Source organism: Peromyscus eremicus, chromosome 8b (genome assembly GCF_949786415.1).
Source record: "Peromyscus eremicus chromosome 8b, PerEre_H2_v1, whole genome shotgun sequence".
In the NCBI taxonomy this organism is placed as follows: Eukaryota; Metazoa; Chordata; class Mammalia; order Rodentia; family Cricetidae; genus Peromyscus; species Peromyscus eremicus.
In genome coordinates, this window is record NC_081424.1 from 41,791,910 (window position 1) to 41,818,358 (window position 26,449).

Consider the following 26,449-nt stretch of genomic DNA (forward strand, 5'->3'; position numbering starts at 1 on the left):
CAGCTCTAACATGTTGATGTTGCTGTAAGATACACTAGGTAAATGGGGGCGGGAGGAGATACGTATTTTCATCTCTCCAATTTTAAAATGCAAATTATGCATCAACAAAATGCTCAGGATTGGATATTCTTTAGTGTCGTTGCCCATTTCGCTTATATAGTTGAGTTCACTGGCTGAGAGGAAAGTTAGAAACACATGGGGGAAAAAAAATCTCGATGATGGACTTGTAGCGTTGTGGTGCGGTGCTTGCTTAAGCTGACTGCATTGTATCACAAGCAACATACACACACACACACACACACACACACACACACACACACACCACTTTAAACCCTTTGTCTTTGTAAAACAGTTCATAATTCTGGGATTTTAAGAAGGGAAGAGAAAATCTTTTGGATTATACAAAAAGGAAACCTGGGAACTTTAAAAGAGTTTAAAAAACTTAAATCGTTAAGAAATACCATCACTATCCTCTTATCTTAAAATAGTAGGTCACTGATAAGTCAATACCCATGTTCTGTGTATCTCTGAGGTGTAGCACAATTGGATACTGACTGATAATCACCTTTGAGAAATACTTTATAGATACAATGTGTTTTCTATTACCTTCAGCCTCTAATATCTAAGGTGTATTTAAATTTTTTATTTTATTGTGCCAGTACTACAGAATACATGTGTAAAGATAAAGATGTATGTGTCATGGAAGACATATAAAAATTTTTTTGCTCTGCCAAAAGAAAGAAAACTGTCTCTCACAATTTCAGAGGGGAGCACCTACCCTCTTAAGGTTTATGGAACACCTAATGGCAGATCAGAAATAATCACAGGACAAATTAAAGAGTATGTGGATATAGTAATAGATTTTCTTTTGGAACTCTATTGAGAGCTTTATAATTTAAGATTAAGAGGAAGGAAAAAGCTGGGTATGGTGGTGCATGCTTTTAATCCCAGCACTTGGAGGCAGAGGCAGGCAGATCTCCTGAGTTGGAGGCCTGGCCTACATAGTGAGTTCCAGAACAGCGAGAGCTTCATAGTGAAACCCTGTCTCAAAAATAAAATAAAATAAAATAAAATAAAATAAAATAAACAGAGGAAGGAAAAAAGATTCAGAGACATAAGAGAAACACTGCAGTTTTCTAGCAAAATAGAAAGTCTTAAAATAGTTCAACATACCTAGTTTCAATTTATAAAGAGTTTTTTTTTTTTTTTTTTTTTTGGTTTTTTGAGACAGGGTTTCTCTGTGTAGCTTTGCGCCTTTTCCTGGATCTCGCTCTGTAGACCAGGCTGGCCTCGAACTCACAAAGATTCACCTGCCTCTGCCTCCCGAGTGCTGGGATTAAAGGCATGCACCACCACCGCCCGGCAGAGTTCATATTTTTTATGTATCATGAGGAAATTCCTATTTTACATTTCAGTTTAAGAAATATTTACGAGTATTTAAATACTGGTAATTGGTGGTGGTACACTCTTTTAATCCCAGCACTCAGGAGGCAGAGGCAGGCAGATCTCTGAGTTCAAGGCCAGCCTGATCTACAGAGTGAGTTCCAGGACAGGCTCCAAGACTACACAAAGAAACCCTAGCTCAAAAAAAAAAAAAAAAAAGAAAGAAAGAAAGAAAGAAATATTTGCTAATAGATTGTACTGCTGGAGGTAGTATAATTGAATAGGTACAATTTACAAATTTTTAATTGTTAATATTTATTAGAAGCCCAGTGTGTGTTGAACACTCTGCTAAGCTCTTCCCAGCCAATGGAAACAACAGCGGGAGAGTTACGTTTTTTGCCATTTTTTTAAAAATGTAGGAACTAGAGCCCATAGAGTTAAGAAGCTTACCATGAGTTTGAGTTACCAACAAGGAAATAAGAATTCAACCCTCAGTGTGTTAGATCCCAATGCATATTATCATTCCATACTCTACCACTCTGCCTTTGTGGATTCTTTGATCTTTTAAGAAATAAGTGAAAATACTATTAAAAGACCAGGATAGAGATGAATACAGAACATGTTAATGAGCCTGTTGATACGTAGCAATATGGAGTTGTATAAAATGAGGAAGGATTTCACAACAGGAGTGGCATATTTTGACAGACTTGAAAGCTGGGTAAGGTGTTACTATGCGTGAACAAAGGTGTTCACATATTGAGTGCTGGAAAAACACAGGCAAGCAGAACTTTGAGCAGCGTGGCTTCAAAAGTCAAAATTTCGCTGATCGGCGGTGGCACACACCTTTAATCCCAGCAACTCTAGAGGCAGAGGCAGGCGGATCTCTGTGAGTTCGAGGCCAGCCAGGTCTACAGAGCGACATTCAGGACAGACATCAAAACTACACAGAGAAACCCTGTCTCTGAAAACAAAAGTCAGAATTTCTCTTTCCTTGCATTCTGAATAGTAACTGCTTCATGACCATTTATGCAGTTTGACCATTTGAGACAGGACAAGAGCAGTGGGTCTCAAACTGTCTGACGGGAAATCTCCTTGACACTCTTAGAAATTAAGCCCCCCAAGCCACCTAAGTTCTGTATCTATTAACAATTATCATATTTGAAGTTAAAACCCAGAGGTTTTTAAAGTATTTATTAGTCATTTGTGATAACACTAGTAAACCTATTAAATATTAGCATAAAATATTTTCAGGGATTAGTGAGAAGAATGGCATTATTTTACAGTTGCAAAGCTCTTTAGTTTGGCTTAACTGAAGACAGCTAAATTCTCATCCCTTCTGTAGTCAATCATGTGTGAAACCACCCATTAACTAGCCTCTAAAATTCTCTCCTGTACACTCAGAAAAGCGTGTAGAATGCCAATGACACCATTTTAGTATGACAAAAATATTGTGGCCCTCACAGATCCCCAAACAGACTCCAGGGATGCCCAGACCACACTTTGGAAACCATTGCACACAGGACAAAGTGTTACAGAGCAAAGGAGCCAGATATATACTGATTGTCTTGCTGATTTTTTTTTTTTTTTTTAATTTTTTGGTTTTTCATGACAGGGTTTCTCTGTGTAGCTTTGCACCTTTCCTGGAACTCACTTGGTAGCCCAGGCCGGCCTCGAACTCACAGAGATCCGCCTGGCTCTGCCTCCCGAGTGCTGGGATTAAAGGCGTGAGCCACCACCGCCCGGCGTTGATTTTTTTTTAAAAAAAGCACAGAACACTGAGTTGTATCTTAAGCCTTGTAATTTTTTTTTTTTTTTTTTTTTTGGTTTTTCGAAACAGGGTTTCTCTGTGTAGCTTTGCGCCTTTCCTGGAACTCACTTGGTAGCCCAGGCTGGCCTCGAACTCACAGAGATCCGCCTGGCTCTGCCTCCCGAGTGCTGGGATTAAAGGCGTGAGCTACCACCGCCTGGCGCAAGCCTTGTAATTTTTAACCTCTTTGGATTTTTCTTTCTCTTTTTTCTTTTTCTTTTTTTTTTTTTTGTTATTTATTTACTCAACATTTCAATATGAAAAAGGCCTATTCTAACTATACTAGGCTCTGAATATATAAGGAATAAGACACCATTTCTGACTTTGGGGAACTAATGCTATAGTCTGGAAAGTAGAGATAGAAATAAACAAAAGTAATATGAAGTGTGCAAAGCCTTCCTAACTGTGCCACTGCATGTAATGTGGGCAGGATTGTGTGTGTGTGTGTGTGTGTGCGCGCACTTCTCAGACTTCACTATGAATGAAAACCATCTAAAGTGCTTCAGAAAAACACAGACTCCTGCCCTCCAGACTCTAGTTCTTCAGATGTAGTACATCTCAAGGATGCTTGATATTGGTTGGAGAGATCCCCAAGTGGTGCAGCACTGGCCTACCATGAACAGGGTCATTACTCAGCACTGGGGGAAAAACTGAAAGATATCAAAGCATCAGAACTCGGGGAAATGCCAGATTGGAAGTCATGGTGATTGATTATTGTCAGATTGTTATAGAAAATAATTGCACTGTAGGAATTTTTGTCCTGAAAGACAAGACTAAAAAGTGGTTTTAAAATGAGTGATGTATACAAAGACTAGAAGATATCCTGCTTTACTAGCCATGAAAGGAAATGTCAAAACATCTGCACTTATTTTTTGGTATTTAGTGGATATTTTCATTGCTAATAAAGAAGGTTATAGTTACAGAAGAAATTTGAAACTATTTGATTTTACACATGAAAAAGATGTTTGCCCAGAGGCAGTAAGTCACCTGCTCCAGGTCACCTCACCTGCTGTCTGTTTTCTAGCCGAGTCAGGCTGCCTGTGAAGTAGATACAGCCCTGAGTATTATATCTTAACTAGTGATATTTTTTCTTTCATTAATATTTCCTAGAGAAGCAAATCTGAAAAAGTTGGTTTATGAATTTTTTTTTAATATGGGATCCTAAGTGAGCTAGACCTTGAATAAAATGACAGTGCTATTTAATCCCAGCACTTGGAGGCAGAGGCAGGCAGATCTCTGTGAGTTCGAGGCCAGCCTGGGCTACCAAGTGAGTTCCAGGGAAGGTGCAAAGCTACACAGAAAAACCCTGTCTCAAAAAACCAAAATAAAATAAAATAAAAAATAACAGTGCTAGCTAAAGAAAAACAGTGGGTCTAGAGCTTAAGCCTAATTTCATGTGTGACTTTTCTAGGGTTTCCATAATGAAGACCTACAAAGTGAGTACCTTGAGAAACTGAAATGTATCTTACAGTTTTGAAAGTTAATAGTCCATGATCAGGATGTCGGCAGTGTGTTCCTTTTGTCACATGAAGGGATCTGTACTAGGCTCTGCCCCATGATGGCCGTTTTGTTTCCACTGTCTTCTACAGAAGTCTGACTGCCGTAAAGCCACAGAGCGTCTCTGGGAACCTTCCAATTGTCTTCTCTCTGCGCATATCTATATCTAAATTTCACTTTCTTAACAGTACACTGGTCATGTTGGTTTGGGGTCCATTGATCTCACTTTGTGTTGAGCTCACATTCTAAGGTGCTCGGCCTTCAGTATATTAATCTGTGGTGTAAAGAGGGAGTGGACACAATTCAACTTGTAACAAAGTATTTTCCTTTTTAGCTTTTGCTAGAATATACTGCACTTCCCAAGTAAATACAGAATTCTTAAGGTTTTATTTTTTTAATCAGATTTATTAAGAATATGATGAGACAGGCCATCTCCCCAAGAAAATACATATAACAATCAAATTTACCACTTTTCTAAAAAAAAAAAATTATGATCTATGCAAAGAGTATCACATCAGTGATTCATTTTACAATATAACTTGAGAGATAATAATCATTGTGTATGTAACTTTCAGTAATATATTATGGAGATAAGGTACAAGCAATGCATTCAGAACTAGTTGTACTAGAATTGCTAAATGTAAGTCAGTTTCTTCATTCTCTTGGGATTTTAATGGGGAGGGAGGGGAATAGATCCTCACAGTATATTCCAGACTGCCCTTAAAATTGGTGATCCTCCTGCCTCAGCTGGAATTACAGGCATGAGCTGCCACCATGTCTCTCTTATTCTAATGGTATTGTAGCTATACTGCTATGATGTTACAGAAAAAGCAGCCATTGAGCATATTTTATGAATTTCTATTTGCTCTTCAAGCTTAATTATAATTTATGTATTTATACACATAGTAGCAACAATCATATACTATTCCCATTTAGTATTTAGATTTATGGAACTATCTAAGGATATGTAACATCTTAGATCATCTACAACATCTGTCTTAGTGAAAATAATTTAGGATGTGTTTGTTTTGCAGTTTCTGGTTGTGAGAAACACACCAAATCCAGCTACTTAGGTCATACATAATTGTCAAGGCCCTTTTGGTGAATACTGTGAGCTCCATATAGTGGAGATAAATGAGAAATGGTTGGTCCCCTTTACCCTTGCTGCCAGGTTATAATGAAATCAAGTTTGGGCACACAGAGGTGCCTCTTAGCAAACAAAGATGAGACAGTGACCCAGCCTGCTCTATGAGCTTGTTGAATTCTGTTCTTCTTTGGCACTGTGACACAATCATGTACCTGAAACAAAGGTAACACTATTGTTGCTGTAACCCATTTGACTCAGAAGACCTTTCTGGGTTCCAGGTTAAGCCATCACTGGGGAGAAAGGCCTTGCTAGAGCTATAGATTCATGTCCATACACATGGTTCTAAAATGCTTCAGCTAATCCAGTGTCTTGAACATTTACTGACTTCTTCCGTGAAAATCCAGTTCTGCTATTCATGGTACTACTTCGCAAAACACTTGATGCTCATCAGAGGTGGTTGGTTAAAACAAACCATGTGGTATGGGGACTGCTTAGGGAAAATACATGGATCAGCAGGAGTGGAAGGGAAATAAGAGTGGGTAATAGGAGTAGTAGTGACTGTGATCGCGATGTCTTTATACATATGTGGAATTGCCAGTATATCTTGATCAAATGTTAGCACTGGGTGTTCGTCATATTCCCAGTTAAGAAAACTGATGGCCGCTCATCCTGAATATAGACAAAAATGTACCCATTTATATTGTATCGTCTATGCTTAAGTGTGCTTAAGACTGCAGGGCACTGCTATATGTATATACTGTTGTGTTCTAATGCTGTCCTCCTCCTGCTCTTTTTAGTTGATTAGTTTTTAGATGACGTCAATTATATCCACTTTTTTCCCCTCAGATTTGTTCTTATACATGGGTGGATAAATACATGTCTTCCTGACTAAATGCCTTTCTTTCATTCCTTTAAATCATTTATTATAGGGATTTATAAAGTTATGTGTTCATTGAAGAAAATGTGGAAAATATAGAAAAACAAAGAAGAAAAGTGGGAAATCATAATTATCACAGTTTATTTTACTTTAGAAGTTAAATCCACATACTTTTCTGTTTCTTTTCCATTATAATACTAACTTCCTGGATGTTCTTTTATCACCTAATAGTATAAGGTAGATATTTCCTTGAGTCATTAACTATTTAGAAATGTGGTTTTTAATAGCTACATAAGATACCATTATATGGACAGATCATAATTTATTTAAATAATTCTCTGTTGCTGGACATTTAGAATCTCTCCAGTTAACTATTAAAGATGCTGCCAGACTTTACAAATTCAATGCCTTTCTGCTTCTTGTCTGCCAATCTCTTATCTTGTTGCTGGCCATATTAAAATACATTGTATACGTGTAAAATAAATAAGAAAGTAAAATATGCTCTCTTTTCCTTTTTCAAATCTTTAATAAAGATGTTTTAGAAGCTGTAATTCTCAGCTTATCTCTAATATAAACTTCATAATTTAATCAAAAATGCTTTAAATATATTGGTTGGGATTTTTAGTACTCTGATTAATATGCTAGTATGTTTTTTAATAATTTTAGGAGTATATATCCTGGGAAAATATGGGCAGAAAAAAATTAGAGAAATACAAGAAAAAGAAGCTGCAGAATACATTGCCCAAGCTCGGCGACAGTACCATTTTGAAAGTAACCAGAGGACTTGCAACATGACGGGTAAGCAGAGAAATGTATGTATTTATATGTAAAAGTGCTTGTTGGTTTGTATTAATTCACATATTTTCAGGCCTCAAGTTATGGAAAAGACAAAGAAAGGATGCTAAATCTACCCAATATGCCTATTAACAGAAACATGATTTCAATGTGGATTTTTAAAAACAGTATAAATCCTCATTTTATTTATTCATTCTGCAGATATTTGCAGCGCCTACCATTGAGGAAGTAGGCAATAAACAAAATAAACTCCCTGACCTCTAAGGTGTATGTTCTGGTGAAAAGATGATAAGCAGCACATAAATAACCTTAGGTAGTGGTGGGTCCTGTAAGGGAAGGAAAGCTGTGAGGAGTGGACACCCCTCTGGAGAGTGTGGTCAGGGGCTCATGCCTCTGACCAGATGGCAATACAATAGAGAGAGCAAATGCCTGAGATGAGAACATGCTTGTAACATTGGAGAAACAGCACCCAAGCACTGGAGCTAGAGAGACATGGATGAGCGCTAGGAAACAAAGCTACCGAGGTTGGCCCATATGGTCTTGTAGGCTCCACAAGGAGTCAGAAGTCTGTAACGTTTGCAGCAGGACACTGCAGGATGTAAGTATTACACAATAGCGTCTGCTCAATCACTTAATTAATGATAATAATGTAACTACCAGAGCCAGAAACCTACTGGGGGAAATGCTTCAATAAAGCCAGCCTGCTCATATTTGGAGAGAGTAAGAAGTTAGGTTCTAACTGGTGTAATGCCTTGAAACAGTGGTTTCTCAGTTATATGTCAAGCCTGTTCTTTTCAGTGTTTAAAGCTCATTTTTTCTCTAACATTTTCTTCAAGGATAATTAATTTAGAAAGAATTTACAAAGCTAAATGCTTCTTGTTCAGCTTACATGTAGAATTTTTCTGTAGATTTGAACGGACTTTATTGCCAGCTACTTGCCTCATTTCACAGATAGAGAAGCTAAGATCAAAAAGAAGAGATAAGTTCACAGCCGAGTGTGAGTTTATAGCTGAAGTATCACATCTAGCCGTATGCTTCCATTCTGTGAAACCCTAGTCAGAAATACTGTCTGTAATGACAGCTCTCACGTGCACAGCGAAGACGATAGAGGCACCAGGGAGAGACTGAGCTGGTCTGGTGTCCAGTTTGCTTTGTATTATCTGTGTTCCTTGAGCGAAACATCAGCTCTTTCCTATAAAAATCACAATCATACAACTTACTTCAGAAATGGTTTGTGAAGTGACCGGGTATGTATCTCACTTGGTGAAAGTGCTCGTCTCATGTGCATGGAGCTCTGAATTTGATCCACGTCCTAGCACTGGGCTACTGAGGCAGGAGGATTGTTTCAAGTTGGAGGACAACCTGGTCTTCATAGCAAGTTCCAGGCCAGCCAAGACCATAGAGCAAGTCTCTGCTTTAAAAAGAAAAATGGTTTCTGAGGAGATGATGAGATAATGCACATAAAGTCCTTGGCACATGAACCCTCAGCAAATTATGAGCTCGCAGACTTAACTGAACTTGCTGGTGCTACTAAGGACATTTCGGTGAGTTTTTAGAGAATATTAATAGTCCGTTTGAGATTATTATGCAGGTTTTCGTAAAATGGTCACTCTTGGGATCTCAAAATAAACCTCAGCTTGACAAGATCCTGTGTTAGATTGGGCCTCCCAGAATCCAATGGAATGTGTGAGCAATTTCTTGGGGAAATGCCTGTAAAGAGTAATAGAGAGGCAGCCAGCAGGAATCGTTCAGGAAGCTCTCCGACACTTGTGAAAGGAAGAGGTTGAGGTAAGAAGAGCCCGAGCCAGGCATGGTGGTGCACACTTTTAATCCCATTATTCAGGGGGCAGAGGCAAACAGTTCTTTATGGGTTCAAGGCCAGCCTGGTCTTTTTAGCCATGTTCCAGGACAGCTATAGTGAGACCAAGTCTATAAAAATAAAAGCCTGAGACTACTTGTCACAGTTTTAAGAAAGTTTGACAAGTTAACAGGAGCCTACAAGTCCCGGTTCCCTGGTAGAGGAGTTCCCATCTGAGTACTCACTGACTAAGAACCCTGCAAACATAGTAATGAATCTGTTGGTTCATTCTGCTGCTCTTGGAAGGTGTAGCTAGCACATGCCCATGACTGTCCCAGCCCTCAGCAGATAGCAGACTACAGGCAATTAAAAACAGCATATCATGATCACTAGGAGTTAAAATATAGGTTCCCTGAAAAGCTTGGCAAACTAACTTCCTGGTATTTATTTACAAGGGAGCTACAAATAATGTGATTAAATTTCAGTCATAGAAATCTTTGGTGGATATACTAGAGGCACTAAGGGCTTTAGTTTGCATACATGAGAGGTTAGCTTTACTTAAGTGTTATAAGATAATGGAATGCTTCTGTGTTTTGTCCTTTGCCTTTATTGCCTTTGTGAGTTTAAATTTACACATCACATGATGCTTGCTTATGTTCATAGCTAATATCACTAATAAAGTTTCAGAATACAAAGTATTCTTTGTTTTTTGGACTGTGGTAGATGAATTTTTTTGTATGATGAGTCAATTTTACAGATCCAGAATGATCCAGAATATTGAATAAAGATTGGAAGTTCTAATGGAACATAAACTTGTAATGAACAAACAGTATATGGTGACTTCTAGAAATACTTATTATTAACTACAGTGAGTGTGTTTCGTGTGGTTTGAGGCTCTGTTCTCTGTGTGTGTTACAGTGCTGTCCATGCTGCCCACGCTGAGAGAGGCCTTAATGCAGCAACTCAATTCCGAGAGTCTGACAGCTTTGTTGAAAAACAGGTAAAAGCAAGTCATGTGCTTCGGCTTACTGGAATGCAGCCAAAGTTTATAGAATGAACTAAATACTTTTAATAAGTCCTTGTTTCCTTGTTTTTCAATTAAAACTTACACAAGCTCAGTTTAAAAAATAAATGCATATATCACTTAATCAATATTTAACTTTGTTTAAACTCTGCCTCATTATACAAATCATATGGACACTAACATGTATTGTCTTCATATGAATATTTTATGTCATTTTTACATTATTCAGCAGCTTACTTATTGAGTGTTTATAGAATATATTCCTGCATGAGAAATGTAAAGCTAATAAAATTATGCTTAATATTGTGCTTCTAATAGTGTTAGCAATGTACTGGACTGTTTTGGATAAGACACATAAATTTATAAGTAACTGACAAAATGATATACAAATATAACATGAATGTGTAACGCTGACAAATTATTATGGCAGTTCAGAAAGCACTACCCACATGTATGACCTGGTGTGTGGCATGTGGTTTGCACACAGGCATTAGAAGTTAGTGTGATTCTGTATTCGTTTGAGGAGACTTCTGGTAAACAAATGGCTGCTTCTTTTGATGAGCAAAATATGGGCAGTGGTGGTTTCACTAAGTAAAGTTGATGGCTGGAAGGAGGGGGAGGGGAAGAGAGAGACAGAGGAGGGAACGCAGGTGAGGAACCAAACCCAGCAGCCCATGCATGTTAAGTACGTGCTCACCACAGAGTTACACGCCAAACCAGGGAAATCTTAGTAAAGTGATTATACTGAAACACCTGCCTGGCTATAGTGAGCTTCCGAAGACGCAGGGTTGAGGGGCAGGGAGTGTCTGGGGGGGGGGGGTACTGTTTCCAGAGTCTGTGGCAACCCTGGTGCTGGATGCTGCCCACACATACATGCTCTTGTGCAGTTTTCACAGTGTGTCTGTAAGGCAGATGTTATCATCTGCACTTTGCAAACAGAAACTTAATACTCAGGTTGAGCAACAAACTTGACAATTTTGTTTCGTTGTTTCTTTTGTAATACTGGGGACTGGACCCACAGCCTCACCCACATGAGGCAAATACTGAGCTACATTCCCATCCTATTTGAAACATTTTCTATTATCCAGGGAACACTTCCCAAAATAACAGTGAACTTGTACCAAAACTTAATATCTGATTAAAATATAATACCCGTGGCAGGTGATTGTCATTCTCAGAAGCAGACTGAATTTAATCTGTTTTACAGATGTAAAATGTGGCTTATAAATTACTTTGTGTAATTATATAAGAAGGTATATATAAGCAAATTAATCTCAGTCAAATAAGTACCTAATTACTACTTGCATGTGCATAAGTAAAGGACAAAAAATAAATAGACTTTAATTGCCATAAGCTTTAGTCTTATTTAGGAAGTGAAGACAAATTAAGTGAATAGGAGTTTTATTTTAAAAAAGGGATAACGGTTATGTTGTTTTCACTGATTTCTAGTGTGGGCCAAATAAAATGTGTGTATAAGATCAACAAAATTAAGCTAAAATCCTATAAAGTCGGCTTTGAATTAAACTATCACTATAAGCTTATAGTATAATTTATCTTTAAATGTGTACATATAAATAATATATACATTTCTAACAGCTTATTCATCAGTTTTCTCTTATAATAAAATCCTTGCAAAAGGGTTGTTTAGGCTTGTGATTTTGAAAGTTCCAGTCAATGTGGGATGGCAATTGTGGGCCTGGCAAAATGGAGCAAGCTGCCACCTAATGGCCAAGAAGCAAGAAGAATACTAGATGGACCCAGGTCTCCAAATCCCCTGGTGGGCATATCTTTAATGACCTAGAACCTCCCTGTAGCCTCCAATTCTTAAAGGTTCTCCTACCTCCCAGTTAAGTCAGCCTGATTACCAAGCCTTTAACATACAGTGATATACAGCTAATATAGAGTAGGCCAGACCATGGCACCAGATTAACACACTGACAATGATGAGAAGTAATGCCTGACCCAGAAGCAGTGGCCATCCGTAATCCTCAGAAGCAGCTGTAGTCTCTACCACTTCCCACCACCAGGAGCCAGGACTCAAAGAAACGGATAGCTTCCGATCTGCAGCAAACATAGAACAGGATCAACTCAAAACAGCTTTCCTTTTCAAAAAGTAGAGAGTAATGGGCTCATGCAAAAAGATTTAAAAGCCAGCCTAAGTAGCCTCCAGTGGTGATTTGAACAGCATGAGGGAGAATGACTTGAGTTTGCTGTGCATCAAATATGCGTGTCTATTCATGTGCTTATAATGATACTGCAAAGCAACAAAACAGTATTACTTACCTTTGCATGATCACAGGATCTGCTTGATTATATGTAAGGTAATAAGCAGAGGGAAGAAACTTTTCCTGGTTTTCTTTACTATTTTAGTATGTCCATGCAGATGCTCAGGAAGAGGGGGAAAAAAGGATTGGAAGAATGTACACTGGTAAAAGTGGTTGTTAGCACTGCTTAAACGAAATATACTTTTTTACTATCTTGTGGGCTTTGTTTCTTCAGTATTTGTGTGTTGTTTTAATTTTTAAAAGAACACATCTCTGTGTAGTTCAAAGTTATATTTACTTATGTAGATTATTATTTTCATGTTTTCTGATTTTTTTCTTTAGACCTTCAAACAAGCTGGAAATATGGGAAGACCTAAAGATAATAAGTAAGCCTGCATATTCTGTGTAGTAGCACATCCTTAAGATATTTATAACAGGAACATTTTATATTGTAGTAGGTACATGATGACTCTTCTTTTCCTGCCTCATTGAATAATCAGGCTTAAATAGAAATATCCATAAAGCAAGGAGATTAATATCTGTTTTTAGACAATATTTATTGGGTGATGGTGATGATGGTGATATTATTGTGCTTATGTTAGATATTGTATTTTTAACTTTTTCTTTTTCTTTCTTTCTTTTTTTTTTTTTTTTTTTTTTTTCGAGACAGGGTTTCTCTGTGTAGCTTTGTGCCTGTCCTAGAACTCACTCTGTAGTCCAGGCTGGCCTCGAACTCACAGAGATCCACCTGCCTCTGCCTCCCAAGTCCTGGGATTAAAGGCGTGCGCCACCACCGCCCGGCTTTAACATTGTATTTTAAAAGAACTTTTTTACCCAACCCAAGTAGCAACTTTGCTATTATTTGCAATATTTCATTAGTGATAAAAATTTGAATCAAAGAACATTCCTAGGGCTTGTATATATGTATCAAAACTTCATGCCAGCGAGCTTTCCTGTTTCTTCCTTTCAGCTACCATATCTACTGGATGAGGCCTAAGTCTTCACCTGTTGGAAGACAGTTAACTTCTTGAGTGTCCTGCATTTCCTTTCAGCTGTTGCCCTTTCTCACATGCCCTGTGAGCAGCTATTTCTACATTCTCTTTCTTCATTCTTCACTCCTACTCACCTTTTGATACTGCATCCTAATTTCTGCTACTCTCTCTACCAAAACAGTCCTCATAGGCATCAGAAGTCACCTCTGTGTGTCTGGGTCCACTGGGGCTTTTCTGACCTGCCACACTTCTTGGCACAGTGAACACCTGTGCTCCTTTCTCTGTCCTGAACACTGTGAACGCTGTGTTGTGTTTCTAGGAGACGAAGTCTTCCTGTTTCCCTGTCCTCTCTACCTCCTCCGTTCTCACTGGGCTTCTTTTCCTTTACCTGTCACCGAAAGCAGTTCTTCCATGCTCAGTCCTCCTCTAAACTCTAAGCTAGCTCTCTAGACATCCGAGTTCTGAAGACACAGCTTAGTCGGGTCTGACTTTGCCTTGCCCCATTCCCACGCCCATGCTCGATGGGTCCAGGGCCTCGTGAACACTAGGAAACAGACACCACCAGAGTCACATACTCCCATCCCCACGTATACCCAGAAGCCTTTGCTTTCCTTTCCCAGCTTCTAACATGTGATTCCTTTGCCTATTAGGCATTTGTTGAGTAGTACTTCAACTGACAAGTCATACCTAGCCAACCTTAATGACACCAGCCTGAAATCCCAGCACTTAGGAGGCTGAGACAAGAGGATCCTGAGTTTGAGGTTAACCTGAGCCACATAGTAAGGCCCTGCTTAAAAACAAAAAGCTGGGGAGAAGGGGCAGGAAATGAGACATAAATTACTCTAAACAGGTTAAAGAGAAAATACTTTAAATTGATATATTTTTGTGCTTGATCCATTTATAAATGTATTTGCTAAAGTCAGCTTACTAAAAGTAGTCACAGGGATAGGTCATGATTTTAGGTTTGTTGGTGTTTTAGTAACAATGCCAAAGGGTTTCTTTTCTCTCTGAAGGTTTCACAAGAAGCATTGTAGCTGTGTATAGCACGTGTATGCTGGTGGTTCTTTTGCGAGTCCAGCTAAACATAATTGGTGGATATATTTACCTGGATAATGCAACCGTTGGCAAAAATGGCACTGTAAGTTTAAGACTTCATGGTACACTGCTTTTTATTCTAAGAGGTTCAAAGTTTAACTCAATTTTAGTATTCTGAGTACAGTTTCAACCATTAATCAGCTCTGAGAAACACTTTTCTTTCATGACTGAATTTGTAACATTGGATTTGTACCAAGGATTGTTGTCTTGGGAGAGTAACTTTTTGGTACATTGAAGACGCTTTTCCTTTAAAAGCTTAACTTGTTTAACTCTATTTCTGTTCCATACAGACAGTCCTTGCTCCCCCAGATGTACAGCAGCAGTATTTGTCAAGTATTCAACATCTCCTTGGAGATGGTAAGATTCCAATCGGCAGCATGCATGTTTATACTATTGAGGGAGGTGTTAAGTGAACAAGGCTCTGTGTTTCTTTTAATAGGCCTGACAGAATTGGTCACTGTCATTAAACAAGCTGTACAGAAGATTTTAGGAAGGTAAGTCATTTTTCCTTTGGCTTTTCTGACTTTCTGATTCTGGTGAATAAAAGAGCTGGTTATGGTGGCACAATTCTGTCATTCCTCTTACTCAGGAAGCCTAAGCAGAGGATCCCAGGTTCAAGGCTTAGCTGGCAGATAGAGTTAAAGGCCTGCCTAGATGACTTAGTGGCTTCTGTCTCCAAATTTAAAAACAAGGAAAAAAGGGCCGGGTGGGCATATTTAGAGCATTTGCTTTGCATGCAGGCTGGAGGTCTTACATTTACTCAGTACTGCAGAGTAAAGGGGGATAAACGATAGAACTGTCTTAGGGAACTAGGTGACCTGGCCAGTTTGTGAAATCCTTTGTAATCTAATAACTCTATGTATTTGTTACAGATCTACTTTATCAGTGTCAGCCTTTTCATACTGAGGGATATTGTTCAGATTTTATTGTTTATTGATTGATTTCCAAATGAATTAGAAATGTGTGAGTCATGAGATTAAGAAAAAATTACTTTAAAATCAGCCTACCTCCCCCTTACACTAATAAGATCTGTAATTATGGCAGGACTTTTCTTGTGAAATCTGTGCAAAGGCTTGCTGGGGCTCTGTACTAATGGCCCTTATCTGGTGGCTGGCGTCCCAGCCCATTCCAGTCCAGCAGCTTCAGGTCTGACCAAATGGAACAGGATTTCAGATACCAGCTTATTAAGAAAGGAGTGCTATGAAGGGTGTTGTGTCATTTCAATTGATCTGACTCTATTTTCTCTGCTCTAGTGTTTCTCTTAAACAGTCATTGTCCCTTTTGGACTTGGAGCAAAAGCTAAAAGAAATCAGAATTCTTGTGGAGCAACATAGGTCTCCTTCCTGGATTGATAAAGATGGATCCAAGTCTTCATTGTGCCAATACATGATGCCAGATGAAGAAACACCGTTAGCAGCTCAGGTACTCAACCCATAACCATTTCTGTATTTTCTAACTCATACTCCATATTTTACAAATATGGTACTTTCTCTTGAAATATAGATTTCTGAGTCTTGTGTTTCAGCAATTAAAATAAAGCCTTATTCATTAGAAAAACTATAAATATGATTTGTCATAGCACTTAGAATATTGAGTAGTTAGCAGATTTTTATTGAGTCGTAGTTAGGGTTCAAGCACTGTGATAAGTGCTGTGAATAAAAAAGAGAATACAAGTTCATTACACTTTGGGAACTAAGAGACAAATTCAGTTAGTATGACTAGCAATGTTTATATGAGATCAAACAGAACCGGGAGGAAGAGCATACTGGAGACAAGATCATGAAGAGCTTTGTCTATCTAGATAAAAAGACTGCACTTCAGTTTACAGAATTAAATTTTAATGAAACTAGGACTACATTCAGAATTGCTTAAATTCATGGCCTCTTTTTGTTACCTATCACACACACACACACACACACACACACACACACACACACACACAGAGTTATATAATGACAGAGTTATATAACAACAAAGGAAGAAAGAGACCCTGAATTTCAATGAGAACAAGGCATGAAGGATACATGGGAGGAGTCGGAAGGGAGCAAAGGAAAGAGGAAATGATGTAATTATAATCTAAAAAAAAATAAGCAAACGAAAAAGAGAAAGAATAGTTGAGGCTAGAGAAATGGCTCCACAAAGAGAACTTACCAGTCTTGTAAAAGCTCTGAATTCAGTGTGGATGTTCACAGCCACTTGGAACTCCAGCTCCAGGTCTGTTTCCCTCTTCTGGCCTCCTCAGGCACCTTCACTTACATGCACAAGAATATGAACACACACACACACACATACACACACACACACACACACACACACACACGTACATATGTGATTAAAAATAAAGTATTTTTTTAAGAATAATGAATAATGGCTATGGGACAACAGCCTGAAGGCAGCTTTAGCCACTCAACAGAAGCAAACAAGGCCTGGTGTAACACCAGCTCTGGTGTTATTACAGCCTAGTGTGTCCCATGCAGATATTGTAGAAACTCGTTAAGAAAATACAAATGTCGCTGGGCGGTGGTGGCGCATGCCTTTAATCCCAGCACTCGGGAGGCAGAGCCAGGAGGATCTCTGTGAGTTCAAGGCCAGCCTGGGCTACCAAGTGAGTTCCAGGAAAGGCGCAAAGCTACACAGAGAAACCCTGTCTCGAAAAACCAAAAAAAAAAAAAAAAAAAGAAAGAAAAAAGAAAAGAAAGAAAGAAAAAGAAAATACAAAAATACAAATGCCAAAGGTTTTTGGTTATATATTCAGGTTACATAACTCATTTTTAAATTAGTGGGTTTTTTACATTATTTATAGGCTCAACTGAATCCCTTCTTTGCCATTGAAAAAGAATAGCTCTCATATATAGCTGAAGAAGCCCGGAACAGATAGTTCTCTAGTAGGCAGGCCCTGTAGACCTAAAATGTTCATTGTCATTGCCTGAGAGTTTTGTTTTTTTCTTCCCCTAGGGTCTCAAATGATGATCTATTTGGGTGCTGAGAGACACTAGATTCAAGATTAGGCAAGAAAGAAAAAGAAATGAACTGGAGGAAGGAAGGAAGGAAGGAAGGAAGGAAGGAAGGAAGGAAGGAAGGAAGGAAGGAAGGAAGAAAAGTTGTAATCCATAAAGGGAGTCTTAGGAGTTGAAAGATTAAAACTAAACTGAACAAGGAGGACAGATGAGACAGAATTAATGAAAGTGCCAGGCGTGGTGGTACACCCAGGAGGCTGAGGCAGGAGGATCACTTGTTTCAGGGTATCCTAAGTTCCAGGCGAGATTGGGCAACACAGGGAGACCTCATCTCAAACTGAAGAGAGATTAATGAAAGAAAACTGCAAATTGTTATAAAACAGGATCTCATGGAAATGCACAAGAGAATTTTAACAGTCTAAACCATCAAACAGTTTCCAAATTTCACAGTTCAACACTGAGACAAAGTAAAAATGATGTGAAGGACTGAATGGAATGAATGAAGAGAGGGAAGATGACCCAAGTCGGACTGAGTTGGATTAAAGCTTGAAACTTTAGATGAAAGGGACACACAGAGCCTCACAATAGTTTGAATAGAGAGAAGGGGAGGGGAAACCTCACACATCCTAATAAAGTTCCTCAATAGTGCGAGAAAAGAAAGAGACTTGTTTGGTGTGTGTTGGTCTGCGCTGTCTGTGTAGTGTAGGTGTGTGATGCATCCATGTGAGTGTGTAGATGAATGTACCAGTGCACAAGCACGTGTAGACTAGTGCAGGCATGTCTTCCTCTGTGGCTCTGCACCTTGTTGCCCTGAGATAGACTCTCACTGAACATGGAGTTCGGCATTTTGACTAGGATAGCTGGCCAGCAGGTGCTGAGACCCACCTATGTCTGCTCATTAATCCTGGGTGATAGGCATGTGTGTCTGTACCTGGATTCTTACATGAGCACCCAGGGGATTTACACCTGGGTCTTCAGTTTGCAGAGCAAAGACTCCTTCCTACCCACTAAGCCAGCACCCCAGCCCTATTAGTCTTAATATCTGTTATTTTTCTTTGTCTGGATGCTAGAAACATCCAAAACAAACCAAATAAATAAGTGAACAAAGCCTTACAAAGTATACTTCAATCCATGTTTTAAATACTACTTACAAATTTACCTTTATAATTTTTTTTTTTTTGAGACAGGGTTTCCCTGAGTAGCTTTGCGCCTTTCCTGGAACTCACTCTGTAGCCCAGGCTGGCCTCGAACTCACAGAGATCCGCCTGCTTCTGCCTCCCAAGTGCTGGGATTAAAGGTGTGTGCCACCTCCGCCCGGCGTTATAATCTTTTTTTAATTTGAAAGTTTTGGTTGTTGACAAAGCAGAGACATTCAGATTTCCCACACCCTTGAGCTTTTGCTGTGATTGTTTCATTCATGACTTTGTAGTATTTGAAACACTGAAGTTAGAATTCTAATTTTACAGGCCTATGGGCTTTCTCCAAGAGATATTACCACTCTTAAACTCCTCAATGAGACAAGAGACATGTTGGAAAGGTATGTAGAGTGGATCTAAGTGTATTTGTATTTTCAGTGTAAGGCCATTTTCTAATGTTTCCTGATCAAATATTCAACATAATATTATGCGAAAATTAAAATTTTAATCTATTCCCTTCCTTTAGGTAGGATTTCCTGTATAAAGTAGAAGGAAGCAGAATTGTTGTTTTTTTTTTTTTAAGTAGATTACATGTGGACATTTCCATGCAAGTTTATCATGTACTTCGATTATATCCCCCCATGCCTCTCTGCCTTCTCTTTTTTCACCCCTTTCTCTGTTCCTCAATACCCTCTTCTTTATCACCCGTCTCCCCAACCAACAATTTCACCTGTTCCCCTAGACAGCTTTGCTGTCTATTATATAAATACATGATTTGATGTGTCTACATAAAATGTAAGACCCACAAATGAGAGAAAATGATGTACATGTATTTCTAAGATGGGCTTAATTTATTTAGCATGATTATCTACGGGTACATACATTTTCTCCAAACATTACAACTTCTTTCTATGACTGAAATGTATTTCATTGTATATGTATATACTACATTTTTGTATTCATTCTTCTGTTGATGAACACCTAGGTTTGATTGCATAACTGAGCCATTTTAAATAATGCTGCAGTAAATGCCAGTGTGCAAGTACCTCTGATATGTTGACTTGGACCCTATCGGATAAAAACTCACAAATGGCGTAGCTGGATCCCATGATGTGTCTACTTTAGTAGTTTGAGGAACCTCAATACTGATGTCTATAGTGACTGACTTGTTTGTATTCTTGCTGGCTGATATTTTAAGATACAAATTGTATCTTAGGTTGTACAAAATGGATATTAATGTGAATAAAAATCTGTGACAGTTGGTGAATAATCTCATCATGTCAGGCTAAACAATACAACTGATTTTTATGCTTAATTTTGAAAAACTGATAAATTTAGACAGTTTTCATGCTATGAAAACTAGATTGTAACTAGAAATGTTAATGATTCTGAAAGGTAACCACATAGTTATTGAATTTGTTTTCTTTGTCCACTGGGAATCTAAAAAGTAATATACTTCGTATTTTATCTAGTCCAGATTTTAGTACAGTTTTGAATACCTGCTTAAACAGAGGCTTCAGTCGGCTTCTAGACAACATGGCAGAATTCTTTCGGCCCACTGAACAGGACCTGCAACATGGTAACTCCATAAATAGGTAAGATTGTGTGTAAGACAGTATAATATGAACAAATGCTCTTAAAATGTGATGATTTAGATATAGTTAAATTTTTGTACCAGATAAAAAGAAATCTTAAATGATAAATTGTACCCTGAGTTTTCAGCAAATTAAACTCTTCTAAACCAATGACTTCTTCATTGACAAAAGTTCCTTCTGAATTTAATAATAAAACTTACTTGTTTCTCCCCATGCCTTTGCCACTACAATGAAGTATTTACATTGTGAAACTACCTCTTTATTAAGTCAAAATGCATTTTTGAAAATTCTTTTAAATAAAAAGCTGATAATGTAGTCACTATTGGCCTGTGTTAATTAAATGGTCTGATAATGGTGATAACCAGGCATTCTTGTAGATTGTTTGGTGAATTATTTCCATATGGTCATGTTTAATTTATATTCCAATAATTATTTCCAAAAATGCTTAAATATTTTCATTTTACATCATTATGGAATTTGAAATACCTAGTTGATTCAATTATTAGTAACGTTTGTCCATTCTGACTATTGCTACATAATGGATTCATGTTGTTGGAAGTTGTGTCTTTCACTTTGATACAAGGATCCTTGGTTTCATATCAGGCTCCTCACTCTTTAAGAACCTCTGGTTTTATATCACACTTGAAAAATAGTGGATTACTAAATCAGTGCTGATTGATTATAAATGTGCCTACTAAAATTTAAGGAAACAGTAATTGATATGTAATGTAGATGTGGGGTTTCTAATGGAATTCTTAGCCTAGGCCTAACAAGGCGTTTTTGCCTGGTTCTCAAGGACCCTTCTTTATTGTGCAGAAAAGGATAATTTGTAATTAATGGTGAGCATTTGGAGTGCTCATAGTAGTAAGGTTTACTCTTAAAACAATTTAAATGTTACCTTAAAAATAAATTTGAGTTGACAACTAATCGTCTATCCTATCTGTAGCCAAGGTAATTCAAACTAATGAATTTCCAATGTAACCTGTACTTAGCAAAGAACTAGTTATTTCCCAAGTGGTGATAAAGAATTTCAGTAGTTGAGTCTAGAATTGCAGTAGTTCTAGTCCAGCCAGGACTACATAGTAAGACCCTGTCTGGAAAAAAAGAATTTTCATAACTGTATTCATTTGTTTGTGTATCTGTGTGACGGGGGCAGTTTTCAGGAGCTCATTGTTTCCTGTAATGTGGGTCCTGAGAACCAGACATGGTTGTTAGGGCTGGCAGCAGGCACCTTTTCTCACTGAGCCCTCCCCCTGCCCTGGCCTTTAGTTCTTCTTCAGGGGCTGTGATGACTTCAACTTCCATACCCTGTTGTATAACAGCAAGGACTGGCGACATGATGGAAATGTTTCTAAACTGGTGAAGCACACATAAAGTTGGTTATTGATATGAAGTAGACAGGCGTAGGTGGCAGACATGAAGTATGTGCTGAGAGAAGTGAGAGGCCACAAGGGGAAGCTTCAGGTCAGTGCAGCCAAGGCTGGTCGTGCAGGAAAGGGCGGATGGTCCCGCAGGGTTCAGAAGTTGATGAGGTTGGAGTAGTGTTACCATTGTTCACGTATGAAATCAAGTGTTTGTCCATGTTACAAGTACTGTCGTTCTTTTTTCTAAAGTGATGAGAGTAAGAAGAAAATTAAATTATTTCGGATCTAAAGGCTAGGAAAGCTGAATGCTTAATAACTTCTGACTGATATCAGAATATAGAATTTTATAGTTCAACATCATAGCTAATTAGAAATAATATCAAGAATGAAAGAAGGGTTAAAGTGTTAGGAAAACTATTACAGTAAACTATAGCAATAATATATTAATACAACAAGGCCTGCAGGATGGCTCTGTGGGTAGCAGCCCCTGCTGCTAAGTCTGCTGACCTACTTCAATTCCTGTAACCTCCGTGGTGTGAGGAAAGAACTGACCCTCTAGTTGTACCCTGACCTTCCCGTGTGTGCTCACACAAACACACACACGGACACATATACCCTAATAAATAAAATATTAATAAAATTATGTTAGCAGGACACAAATCATCTTCACTGCTGTTGAAAAGGCATAGAATAAGAAACTTATTGCATCTTATTATAATTAAAATTTGATACAATAAAAAATTGAAATCAAAAGCCAATATACTCATTGACTAAACAGGTTGACTTTTATTAAATTCAAAAACAGCATGAAGATCATCTGTATTGGGATGCTCAGCATTGCATTTTTGCTTTTTTCGATGACTGTGACAAGGCTAAGGAAAGACAACTTCTGGAGACAAAAATTTAGGAGCACCATTGAATTTTCTTATATTTATCTTTAAGCCAGACAACTAATAAATTGTTAATTGACTCTTAATTTCCTAAGTTACATATATACTTTCATAAGCATATACATACATTATATACTTACATAAGAATGTAAGATCATTTTTAATGGGAAAAATAATGTGTGACAGTAACAAACCCAGGAAAATTAACTAAAGGGGTTAAATTCTTCTCCTAAAATTAATCTATAAATATAGTCAAAATACTATAGCAACCCCACTGAAGACTGAAAGACAGTTGTTTTGTTGGTATTCAGCCTGTCAAGTGATAGTAAAGGTAACCTGGTTAGATAATGGACTGAGAATTCCTGGAAATAACAGGCAGACAGAGATGCACAGTGGGGCTAATGGTGTCAAGGTGCAGGAATTCCACACCAGGAAAGGGACCTGAGGTCTCTGGCAGTGGATATTGCAGACCTTACATTCCATCTTTAGACAGACACTTAAGTAGTAAGAAAACGTGGGCAAGAATTTTAGTGCCAGCTCTAAGAAGCTAGGGACATTGTAGGGACAGAGATGTACAAGTTATGAAAGGCACTTATAACAAAAATATGCTTGATAGAGTTTTAAGTTGTAAAATAATAAAAATTGCTTAGAAGGAAATATCCATGTAGTCAACAATAGTTGTTATTTTTAGATGAGGAAGTTGTTTTATTTTTCTATTAACACTTATGTAAGTATTCTTCAATGATGGTTGTATACTTTTATAATTAAAATGTTAATGCCTATGATACAATTTCAGAAAATAACTATGGTAATGTGGTTTGTTTTGTTTTGTTTTTCAGTCTGTCCAGTGTCAGCCTGCCTTTAGCTAAGATAATCCCCATAGTAAACGGACAGATCCATTCAGTTTGCAGTGAAACGCCTAGTCATTTCGTGCAGGTAAGCAGAAAGCTTGGGAATATTGAAAACAAGCTCTGTTCATGCTGTGCTGTTTCCAACACAAACGTACATTCCTGCTGTGATAATTTGCTGCAAACAGAAGCTTGCAACTGTATTCAGAGTGGCAGCATGCTCGAAAGAGCAGCAGTGCTTGACAGCAGATCCATAGCAATGCCTTTCCCACGCCATCTGACCCCAGTTAGACTGTGCTGTGGTGCAAATGTCCTGAGGGTCGGCCAGATCTGTGTAGCATTATGCTCTGCACTAACAATGCAGTTCTTCAGTTTGAAAGAAACTGAAAAAATGTGTCAAAATAAGGTGTTTTCATCTCACACGCAGCTGTTAATTCAATAGTCTGTTCACTAAGCACAATCGCAAGGTATGCAAAGTTTTCGTCAGACTACTTACAGCTCCATTCCTTTCTTCAAATTTTATTTGAAATAGCATTTTACTAAAAGGATGACTTTGAACCTATGTACTGTTTTCAGTCATTGACAACTTGGGAACTCTGTTGTAAGTTTCAAGTGTTTTACAACATGCCTCAGTGACAAAGTGCCTCAGTGAAGCTCCATGCAGAGTCTAAGGCCTGCCTGCATGCACATGTGTCTGTTAGTGTCATGGTCGGAAACAGTTGTTTCTGTGTGTTTCTATGTAGACTTTGCCCTCATGGCACAGTGCAGAGTACCCCTGCTTAAGGACTGAGCTTCTTCCTGGCCTGTCCAGTCATTATCCCATTCCTTACATCCAGGGGGCCCTGCCTTGTTCTCTCTAGTCATGCCTCCCACCGCTAAGAGCTGGCCATTCACACTGCAGAAGAAACAGTAAAGGAGGCTGATGGCATGTCACTGAACCATAAGGCTCACAGTTTTTCTGCTTATGCCAACATCTCTGGAATGACCTATAGACATCCATTCTGACAAATTCATGAGAAATACAACAAAATATATATAATACAGCAACCACAGCTTTAAGGCTTGAATAATTCATACTTTATGTTTTAATCAGTTATACTTTTAAGCCTGATAATCAAAATAAATAGTATAAGTGTTTTTGTCTACATTTGTAGTCATGATTCTGAATAAGGGTCCACAAGCGTCACCAAACTGCATATGGATCCATGATAGTGAAGGTTGAAGCCCCTTTGAGCCTGAGAGATACAGGCTATGAGCCTGACCCATGTTCTCCCATGACATGCTCAGCTTCAGCTGTTCAGTCCAGCTGCTCAAAGAGACAGGCTTTGATCTTCAATCAGTGTTGCTTCAGGATTTAGAGACGTGATGTCAGGAGGCCAAGAAGTTGAGGGGGGAGTTTATTTGATTCCTAGGGAACTAGAAAACTCAACCCACACAGCATCAATTGCAAGATAAAAAGTCCCTGAATTTAGGGCACATATCTGTCTTTATGTGCATGTTCTTGTTGACCCCACGTAGTGTTAAACTGTGCTTTTGAATTAAGGAGAACACTGCAGGGGAAAGGAAAAAAAACAACAGGACAATCATTCATATGAAGGCCAAGTCAGGTAATCACTCCCACATGCAAATGGTTCCAGAGCAGTTAGAACAGATGTTTTCTAATAGACTACCAAGCCAATCAGGTATAGAAGCAGATTGAATGCATAAAAGCATGAATGGTAGCAGGCAGGTCCATATTGACACTAAAAGCATGAATTAGTAAACATCAGCTTTGTTTAGTGAAGGTTTGTTGGGTTTTGTAAGGTAGATTCCATTTAATGGTAAATGTAGTTTTTTTGTTTATTTTTGTGAGTAGTTCAGGATGCATTCAAGTTGTGTAAGTCTCCTCTGTTAGTCTCCAGAGTCCCTGGAATTTCAGGATGTGTCACTGTGCCCTGCTTATGTGTTGGTTTTTAGTTACGGAAAAGCTCTAAGCTTGAGACATTTATGTACTTTTCATGTACATATTAAAATAATATAAGCAGCAGCAAGGTGTAGTGATGTATATCTATAATCCTAGTACTCAGAAGGAGTGCCAATTCAAGGCCAGTCTGGACTGTACAGCAAGACCCTGTTTCAAAAACCAAGCAAAAATATCCTAGTACTTGAGTACTGACTTTATTTTACACTTGTAAGAGGTCTGTGGATGTTCAAAACAAGCACAGACAGGAAAAGATGCAATCATTTTACTTCCTATTATTTTAAAGGAAAACACTTACCTAGTTTTCAAAATACACTTAAAATTAAGTTTAGGAGAGAGCAATGTTTCTTCTTTCTAAATTAAATGACAAGATGTAATGGAAATACTAATAACATCCACAACTGTAATAGGAAATTTTGAAAGAGTCTGGTTTATATTGAATACAAATTCCCTTTTCTCATTTAATACTGATGTAGTTTGAGGCCTGTGGTCCTCTCTAAAGGAAACACGACATTTCAGTTGATTAAAATAAAAGGTAACTTTCTCCCACAGCTTTACAGTCACCATCAGGAGAGTGAGAACCTTTGCTATAAAGTGGATGTGCATGGTTCCTGTATATGTGTTTATATAAAATATACATATACTACATATTTAAGAATCAGTTGCTATATTTTCTAGAAATAAGAAACTAAACAGTATTTCCTACAAGTTAGTTAAGAAAACATCCCTTTCCTTAGTTTCTTCTCATTCTTAAGTACACAAAGCTTCAAGATAGATGCATTGCTTGTAGAAATGGTCACGTCTTACTAACTGTACTGTTACCATTTTTGCTAGGATCTTTTGATGATGGAGCAAGTAAAAGACTTTGCTGCTAATGTGTACGAAGCTTTTAGTACCCCCCAACAGCTGGAGAAATGATTTTTCCTTTCAAGAAAAGCTAAAGCGCGGGATTCATCTACATTGAAAAGTACTCTGAATAAATCACCTATACCAAGAGTGACAATTTGCAACCAAAAATGCCTAATAAAATATATTCTTAAGCAAAGTCTTCATTTCATAATGAAGTAGATTCATTTGGCA

At 38.1% G+C, this 26,449-nt stretch overlaps 1 protein-coding gene across 1 annotated transcript in view; it reads left to right on the plus strand.

Moving 5' to 3' along the window:
• Pex3 (peroxisomal biogenesis factor 3) overlaps positions 1–26,429 on the plus strand; it is a 27,373-nt gene extending 944 nt beyond the window's left edge. Inside the window, exons 2-12 of the mRNA XM_059272721.1 lie at positions 7,318–7,449; positions 10,163–10,244; positions 12,875–12,918; positions 14,538–14,662; positions 14,910–14,976; positions 15,059–15,113; positions 15,873–16,041; positions 19,043–19,113; positions 20,185–20,307; positions 23,401–23,497; positions 26,204–26,429. Coding sequence (XP_059128704.1) covers positions 7,318–7,449; positions 10,163–10,244; positions 12,875–12,918; positions 14,538–14,662; positions 14,910–14,976; positions 15,059–15,113; positions 15,873–16,041; positions 19,043–19,113; positions 20,185–20,307; positions 23,401–23,497; positions 26,204–26,287 — 1,049 coding nt within the window. The 3' untranslated portion in view covers positions 26,288–26,429. The remainder of the gene's footprint in view (positions 1–7,317; positions 7,450–10,162; positions 10,245–12,874; positions 12,919–14,537; positions 14,663–14,909; positions 14,977–15,058; positions 15,114–15,872; positions 16,042–19,042; positions 19,114–20,184; positions 20,308–23,400; positions 23,498–26,203) is intronic.
• The last annotated feature ends 20 nt before the right edge of the window (positions 26,430–26,449 follow it).